General features: G+C 40.8%; 1 protein-coding gene across 1 annotated transcript; it reads right to left on the bottom strand.

The window, feature by feature from the left end:
- Positions 1-7,380: 7,380 nt before the first annotated feature.
- LOC118027296 (olfactory receptor 2W1) lies at positions 7,381-8,429 on the bottom strand. Its single transcript, XM_035030503.1, has one exon. The coding sequence runs from the start codon at positions 8,420-8,422 to the stop codon at positions 7,460-7,462; it is 963 nt and encodes a 320-aa protein (XP_034886394.1). The 5' UTR covers positions 8,423-8,429; the 3' UTR covers positions 7,381-7,459.
- Positions 8,430-9,279: the final 850 nt, after the last annotated feature.

The raw sequence follows: 9,279 nt of genomic DNA, 5'->3' as shown, positions 1-9,279 counted from the left end.
ATCACACAACAAAAAGAAATAAAAGGTATTCAAGTTGGCAAAGAAGAAGTCAAACTCTCTCTTTTCGCAGATGACATGATACTTTATGTGGAAAACCCAAAAGACTCCACTCCCAAATTACTAGAACTCATCCAGCAATTCAGTAATGTGGCAGGATACAAACTCAAAGCACAGAAATCAGTTGCTTTCTTATACGCTAACAATGCAACTATAGAAAGAGAAATTAGAGAAATGATTCCATTTACAATAGCACCAAAAACCATAAGATACCTCGGAATAAACCTAACCAAAGAGGTAAAAGATCTATACTCTAGGAACTACAGAACACTCATGAAAGAAATTGAAGAAGACACAAAAAGATGGAAAAATATTCCATGCTCACGGATCGAAAGAATAAACATTGTTAAAATGTCTATGCTACCCAGAGCAATCTATACCTTCAATGCCATCCCGATCAAAATTCCAATGACATTTTTCAAAGTGCTGGAACAAACAATCCTAAAATTTGTATGGAATCAGAAAAGACCCTGAATCGCCAAGGAGATGTTGAAAAAGAAAAACAAAGCTGGAGGCATCACGTTGCCCAATTTCAAGCTATATTACAAAGGAGTGATTACCAAGACAGCATGGTACTGGCACAAAAACAGACATACATGGGCGCCTGGGTGGCTCAGTTGGTTAAGCAACTGCCTTCGACTCAGGTCATGATCCTGGAGTCCCTGGATCGAGTCCTGCATCGGGCTCCCTGCTCAGCAAGGAGCTTGCTTCTCCCTCTGACCCTCCCCCCCTCATGTGCTCTCTCTCTCTCTCATTCTCTCTGTCTCAAATAAATATATAAAATCTTTAAAAACAAAACAAAACAAAAACAGACATACAGACCAATGGAACAGAATAGAGAACCCAGATATGGACCCTCAACTCTATGGTCAAATAATCTTTGACAAAGCAGGAAAAAACATGCAATGGAAAAAAGACACTCTCTTCAGTAAATGGTGCTAGGAAAATTGGACAGCCATATGCAGAAGAATGAAACTTGACCATTCTCTAACACCATTCACAAAGATAAACTCAAAATGCATGAAAGACCTCAATGTGAGACAGGAATCCATCCAAATCCTAGAGGAGAACATAGGCAGTAACCTCTCTGACATCGGCCACAGCAACTTCTTTCAAGATACATCTCCAAAAGCTAGTGAAAGAAAAGCAAAAATGAACTTTTGGGACTTCATCAAGATAAAAAGCTTCTGCACAGCAAAGGAAACAGTCAACAAAACAAAGTCGCAACCCACAGAATGGGAGAAGATATTTGCAAATGACACTACAGACAAAGGGCTGGTATCCAAGATCTATAAAGAACTTCTCAAACTCAACACCCAAAAAACAAGTAATCAAGTCAAAAAGTGGGCAGAAGGCATGAAAAGACACTTCTCTGAAGAAAACATACAAATGGCTAACAGACACATGAAAAAATGTTCATCATCATTAGCCATCAGGGAAATCCAAATCAAAACCACATTGAGATACCACCTTATACCAGTTAGAATGGCAAAAATGGACAGGGAAAGAAACAACAAATGTTGGAGAGGTTGTGGAGAAAGGGGAACTGTTGGTGGGAATGCAAGTTGGTACAGCCACTTTGGAAAACAGTGTGGAGGTGCCTCAAAAATTTAAAAATAGAGCTACCCAATGACCCAGCAATTGCACTCCTGGGTATTTACCCCAAAGACACAGATGGAGTGAAAAGAAGGGCATATGCACCCCAATGTTCATAGCAGCAATGTCCGCAATAGCCAAACTGTGGAAAGAGCCGAGATGCCCTTCAACAGATGAATGGATAAAAATGATGTGGTCCATATATGCAATGGAATATTACTCAGCCATCAGAAAAGATGAATACCCAACTTTTACATCAACATGGATGGGACTGGAGGAGATTATGCTAAGTGAAATAAGTCAAGCAGAGAAAGTCAATTATCATATGGTTTCCCTTATTTGTGGAACATAAGGAATAACATGGAGGACATTAGGAGTAGGAAGGGAAAAATGGGCGGGGGGAATTGGAGGGAGAGATGAACCATGAGAGACTATGGACCTGAGAAACAAACAGGGTTTTAGAGGGGAGGGGGGAGGGGGGATTGGTTAGCCCGGTGATGGGTATTAAGGAGGGCACGTACTGCATGGAGCACTGGGTGTTATACGAAAACAATGGATCGTGGATCACTACATCAAAAACTAATGATGTATTTTATGGTGACTAACATAACATAATAAAATTTAAAAAAAAAAAAATAGAGCTACCCTATGTCCCAGGAATTGCACTACTAGGTATTTACCACAAAGATACAGATGTAGTGAAAAGAGGGGGCACATGCACTCCAATATTCATAGCAGCAATGTTCACAACAGCCAAACTGCGGAAGGAGCCAAGATGCCCTTCAACAGAAAAATGGATAAAGAAGATGTGGTACATATGTAGAATGGAATATTGCTCAGCCATCAGAAAGGAAGAATACCCATCATTTGCATCAACATGGATGGAATTGGAGGGAATTATGCCTAGTGAAATAAGTCAAGCAGAAAAAGACAATTATCATATGGTTTCACTCATATGCGGAACATAAGGAATAAGGCAGAGGACAATTGGGGGGAGGGAGAGAAACCGGAGGGGGGAGAAATCAGAGAGGGAGACAAACCATGAGAGACTCTGGACTCCATGAAACAAACTGAGGGTTTTAGAGGGGAAGGGGGCTGGAGGGATGGGGTAGCCAGGTGATGGGTATTAAGGAGGGCACACGTTGTAATAAGCACTGGGTGTTATACACAACTAAGGAATCATTGAACACTACTAAATAAATAAATAATAAATAAATAAATAAATACCATGTTCTAAATGGTAGGTCAGACACAGAGATAAGCCCACAGAAATTATGCATTTAATAGTCTCCCACTAATCTTGCAGGATCCTAGTGAATATTAAATATATACTGAAATGCTGATAGCTGATGTATTCATATTATGTTCAATCCTCTGAAAAACCAAGCGTATTACAAGAAAAGTATATATGTATGTGTGTGTGTATCACTCAGAATATATTTTCTAAATTCAATTAAATATAATTTTAATTACTTTTTAACAAAAAAAAGTAATTATTGATTGGTAGGTATTTATTGCCATTTAATTAAATGTTTTATCATTGTTTCTGGAGATTTTCTCTGATCCTTTATTGCCTTTGTCATTTTTTGGTCTCTCCTTTGCACTCAGAGTCCCCTTTAATATTTTTTGCAGGGCTAGTTTAGTGGTCACAAACTCCTTTAGTTTTGGTTTGCTGGGAAACTCTCCTATTCTGAATGATAGCCTTGCTGAGTAGACTTTTCTTAGTGGAAGATTTTTTCCCATTTGGCATTCTTTTTAGTATTTTTTTTTATTAGTTTCAGAGGTAGAATTCAGTGATTCATCAGTTGCATATAACACCCAGTGTTCATTACATCAAGTGCCCTCCTTAATGCCCATCACCCAGTTCCCCATCGCCCAACCCACTTCCCATCCAGCATTCTGAATATGTCATGCCACTCCATCTGTCTTGCCAATTATCAGTTGAGAAATCCCCAGCTACTATTATGGGTTTTCCCTTGTCTGTTAAGTTCTTTTGTTTGCTGTTTTCAAGATTTTTTCTTTATCACTATATTTTGTGCATTTGATTAGAATATGTCTTTGTGTTGGCCTGCTTTTGTTGATTTTGATGGAAGTTCTCTGTGCCTCCTGGATTTGAATATCTGTTTCTTTCCCCAGATTAGAGAGGTTTTCCACTATTATGTCTTGAAATAAATTTTCTGCTTCCCTTTGTCTCTCTTCTCCTAGGTCTCCTATAATATGAATATTATTACATTTGTTGGAGTCACTGAGTTCCCTAAGTCTATTGTCATCATCTGTAATTCTTCTTTCTCTCCTTTGTTCAGCTTCATTAATTTCCAGTATTTTATCTTCTGTATCACTCCTTCGTTTTCCTCTTCCTTCCAGAGTGCTGTTCATTTCATCAAGCCTGTTTCCAATCTAGTTTATTGCATTCTTCATCTTTGATTGATTCTTTTTTAACTCTTTTATGTCTGTGGTAAGGGTCTCCCCAATGTCTTCCATTTTTTTCTCAAGCCCAGTGTGTATCCTTATGATTGCAGCTTTAAATTCTCCATCAAGCATGTGACTTATATCTGTTTCACTTAGAATCCGGCCGTGACCTTATCTTGTTCTTTCATTTGGTATAAATTCCTGTCTTGGCGTTTTATCTGTCTCTGCTTTCTTTGGTGTGTTAGAAAAGCCAGTTGTGTCTCTTCCTCCCCAAAGTAATGGCCTTATGAAGAAGAGGTCAGGTAGTGCCTAGGGTCTGGGGCTTCAGGGAGGGTCTCCAGTGTGTGCTCCCTGTGCTCCACCACTGTGTTTTGGCTGCTCTGTCCTTCATGCCAGTCATCTGCAGAGGCTCTCCTTGCCTGCTATTGGCAGTATTTGGACCCTGGCCTGAATGTGGTCTGCTTTTGAAATGAGACCTGATACCAACTCCACCAGAACTGATGTCCTGTGGAATTCTCTGTTCTGGAGATGTGTTGTGGGCAGAAGGCTTTGCTGGTCTTCTGGGGGAGGGGGCCTGCCACGCTGGGGCTGAGGCATCCTTGACTGAGAAGGGCCATCCCCCCAGAGCACAGGGCGTGGGGTTTGGTGAGGTAAGTTAGGCAGCCAGTGTGGGTGCTGCCCTGCTTCCCACAGGTGACTCTGTGTTTATGCTGAGGGCTGGGGGAAGGAAGTGGCACTCGCCAGGTCCTTTGTTCCTGGAGAGGCATATCCTGAATTCTGCCTCTCAGGGAAGCACCCCTAGAATAGAGAATTATCTCCCCACTGTGTGCCCCAGATGATTTTCAGATTGCCATTTCCCTGCTGTCTGCACCCAGCTTATTTGACTGCCTTCTCTCCAGGAGCAGAACACTGCCCTCTTGGCTCTATCCCAGCCAAGCCTGCTGACCTTTAAAACTCCAGGCTTTAGAGACATGGCGTGCACAGAGGCCTTGGCTGATCTCAGGGGGAGGGGCCCACCACACTGGGACTGGGGTGAGCTTGTGGGATAAGGGCAGTCTTGCCAGAGTGCGGTGGGGGCGGGGGAGCGCAGGGGGCTGGTGGCTGGTGTAAGCAAGTGGGGCAGCCAGTGTCAGCACTGTGCTGCCTCCTGCAGATGGCTCTGTGTTTACGGGAGGTGTGGGGGAGGGGCGTGGCGCTGGTCAGCTCCCCTAATCCCAGAGTGGTGTCTCTGTGAATATTACCTCCCAGAGCAGAGCGAATCATCTCCCCACTGTGCCGCGGGCGTTTTTCAGACTACTTTTATCCCTGCCCTCTTCCCCAGGGTTGTCTGTCTGCCTTCTCTTCTTGCGCAGCACAGTGCCCTCAGGGCTCTATCTCAGCCAAGCCCATCCACCTTCAAAACTTCAGGCTTTAAGCCCCAGTGGTTGCAAGAACTCATGAACATTAGCCCTTCTCATTTTCCAAGCTATCCTTGGATAGCTATCCTTGTGCATTCCCCTGTGCTCCTCTCTCTCTTGCCCGTCACCATGACCAGGGCTCTCTGCCCTCTCCAGCACCCATGATCTGTTTCTCCCCCAAGTCACTCTCCACACTTCCTACCTTCCTTGATGTGGCCTTGCTCTCCCTCTAGTTGTGGAGTTTGTTCTCTCAGTCTGCAGGTAGATTTCTGAGGTATTTAGGTTGATGTGATAGTTACATAGCCGTGTTCATGAGACAAGGGGGAGGTAGAGTCCTCCTACTATGCTGCCATCTTCGATTCCTCTCTAATACTCAACTTAAACTTAAGATAACACAGATTTAGAAATATGAAGTGATTTTTTTCCTGGGTAAATTGAGATTCAAATTATGTTCCTCTAGGTCCCAGTCTAATGCATTGTTTTCTATATTAACCCTTTTATATGTCTTCACGAATACTGATGCTGTGCTTGAATGTTGATGTGAGACATCAGTCTGAAAAATAACCTCTCTTGAAAGAGAAAATTAGATTTAATTATTATTATTACTTATTATTATCACTTTTTCTTTTTTTTTTAATTTTATTATGTTATGTTAGTCACCATAAAATACATCATTAGTTTTTGATGTGGTGATCCATGATCCATTGTTTTCATATAACACCCAGTGTTCCATGCAGTACATGCCCTCCTTAATACCCATCACCAGGCTAACCAAAGTCATATATTGTCCCACCAGTGTGAGGTCAGGCTGACAGGCTTATAGAAGTACCCATTATTTTATAGAAGCTCAATATATTTGAAGGATTTATTGTAAGTTAACATATTGGTCTGAGTAAATACACTTATTTCAGATGAATAAGTAGGAGATTATTTAAAATGTTGGTGTAGGGCGCCTGGGTGGCTCAGTCAGTTAAGCGTCTGCCTTCGGCTCAGGTCATGATCCCGGGGTTCTGGGATCAAGTCCCACATCGGGCTCCTTGCTCTGTGGGGAGCCTGCTTCTCCCTCTCCTCCCTGCTTGTGCTCTCACTATCTCTGTCTCTCTCAAATAAATAAAATATAAATAAATAAATAAATAAATAAATAAATAAATAAATAAATAATAGTTGGTGTAATTTGCAACCCTAATGCAGAAAAAATTAAAGTCAAAGAAAAAATAGAACTAGACATACACATAAAAACAAACAATTATAGGTATAAAAGGTAATGTTTTCCTCAGTGTACATTGTTAGTATAGTATTGGCAGACTTACTGAAATCAGCAAATGACTTACTATATCTCCTAACATTATTAGTTGTAGATTCTTGCCAAGAGTAAGAAGAATCCTTCCAAATACAAGAGTAATGGGCATGGTGGCTAGACTGTGTTCACCAGGGCCACAGAACTTATATTCTCCCTGTGGTCATTTTTGTGGGCTGGTGAACACTTTCTGAAGGCAACTGTGAAGGAGAAATTGTGTGGATGGAAGGCCACTGACAATATGCTACATCACATTCAATATATATTATGTGAAGCATCTCTGTGTTGTTCTGAGTGGGAAAGTAAAAATTATCCAGTGACTCCCCCTCTTCACACCTCAAGAATTATGAAGTGACAGAGTGTGTCATGCTAAGTGAACTAAGTTAGTCAGGAAAGACAAATACTATGTGACTTCACTCATGTGGATTTTGGAAACAAAACAGATGAACAAACAAACAAAAGAGACAAACAAAAAATAGACAATTAAATATAGAGAAAAAACTAGTGGTTGCCAGAGGAGAGGAGGGTGGTGGATGGGTAAAAAGTACCCTTATCATGTTGAACATTGATAAATGTACAGAATTGCTGAATCATTATATTGTACACCTGAAACTAATATAACACTGTGTCAATTACATCTGAATGAAAAAAATAAAGACAATTAGAAAACATATTTCGTTGCCTTATCCAGGCTAATATTTTGCTATGACACCTGGTTCCTCTTCAATTTTGTAGATTCATGGTCAACTCTCACCAGCTTCCTCAGTGAATTCTTCATGTCCTTATTCCGTAGGGTATAAATGAGAGGGTTGAGACTTGGAGTGATGATTGTGTAAAAGAGGGTGAGGAACTTGCCCTGGTCTTGGGAGGCACTGTTGCCTGGTTGTAGGTACATGTAGATAATAGTTCCATAGAAGATGGACACAACAGTGAGATGAGATCCACAGGTATTAATTGCTTTGTGCTGGCCTGCTTTTGACTTTATTCTCAGCACAGCTTTGGCGATGTAGCCATAGGATATAAGAATAAGGCTGAGGGGTGTAAGGACAATGACAATGCCTAAAGCAAAAACAGACATTTCAACTGTTGTGGTGTCTATACAAGCTATTTTGACCATAGCTGGCAACTCACACAAGAAATGGTCCAGAAGGTTGTTTCCACATCGAGGCAAATTCAGGGTGAGTGTACATAGTACTACAGAATTGGCCAAACTAATGCTCCAGACTGTGATTGCCATCTTGAGACAGAGATGTGGGTTCATGATTACCAAATAATGCAAGGGCTTACAGATAGCTATGAAACGATCATAGGACATAACAGCAAGGAGGAGGCACTCAGTGGACCCCAACCACATATAAACGTAGAGTTGAGTGACACAGCCCACATAGCTGATGGTCTTGTCAGGTCCCCACAAGTTAACCAGCATTTGAGGGATGATGCTAGTCGTGAAGCATAGGTCCAGGAAAGATAAATTCCTGAGGAAAAAATACATTGGCGTGTGCAGATGGGGATCCAGGAGAGATGCAAGGATGATGGCTGTATTACCCACCCATGTAATGAAGTAGAAGATAGTGACAACTCCTGATAGGACCATCTCCAGTTTGGGATGGCCAGAGAAACCAAGCAGAACAAAACCGTGTAGAGAAGTGTAATTGCTTTTGTCCATAGTCCTTTAGTGACCAAGTCCTAGAATGAGAAGAATAGAAGGAGGTGAAGGAGGATGGGGATGAAGAGGAAGAGGAGCAGGAGGAATAAGAAGAAGAGAAGGAGGAGGAGAAGAAATCTGTCAATACAATCTATATAATTAAATGCGGAATTTAAAAAGGGAAATACTTTATGTTAATACTTAAAAATAATGGGTAAAAGTAAATATTAGAGCCAAGTAATCTGGTCTTTGTTTTAGATCCTTTTATGGATCTAAATTTATGTTTAATATTATATTTTTATCTAGGTGAGCTTGGCAAGGTTACTCTTAAAGTCAAGTTCTGAAATTTCTCACATTTAAGTTTGGAAGTTTGGAATAGATCTGGTTCTAAAGTGATGTGACCCTCCGATTCTGTACAAATCTTTTGGCTTGATATAGTGAACACACTCTTTTACTTGGTCAGCAAATTCACCTATGAAATGTAATTATTTTGTGGATGTCAGAACGAGGAAAAGAATGTTCCTCCTTTTTCATATCTTAGTGAGTAGCACTGTTGATATCCCAGTTTCTTATGTAGGAGATATGGCATTTATCTTTGGCACCGTTATCTCTCTCATCCTGGTACCTAACTTATCACCCAAACTGGTAAGTTTGAAAGCAAATTACATGTTAACTGTCCTCGCACTTTTAAAAAGCTTCCACAATCTCTACCCTAATCCAAACCACTATCGTCTCTTCTCTAGATTCTGGCAACTATCTTCATTCCTTATCCTGACTTTTTAAATTCTTTTAAAAAAATTTTTCATAGTTTAAAAAATATTAGTGAAAATACAGTGTAATATTCATTTCGGGTGTAGAATTTAGTGATTCAATCTTCC

The sequence above is a fragment of the Mirounga leonina genome, unplaced genomic scaffold, assembly GCF_011800145.1.
Source record: "Mirounga leonina isolate KUSES-001 unplaced genomic scaffold, KU_Mleo_1.0 Mir_366, whole genome shotgun sequence".
Classification (NCBI taxonomy): domain Eukaryota; kingdom Metazoa; phylum Chordata; class Mammalia; order Carnivora; family Phocidae; genus Mirounga; species Mirounga leonina.
This window is presented reverse-complemented; position numbering and strand designations above follow the sequence as displayed.

What these genes read in the sequence shown, in the direction of transcription:
- LOC118027296 (XM_035030503.1), bottom strand. Translation starts at nt 8,422, where the DNA reads ATGGACAAAAGCAATTACACTTCTCTACACGGTTTTGTTCTGCTTGGT.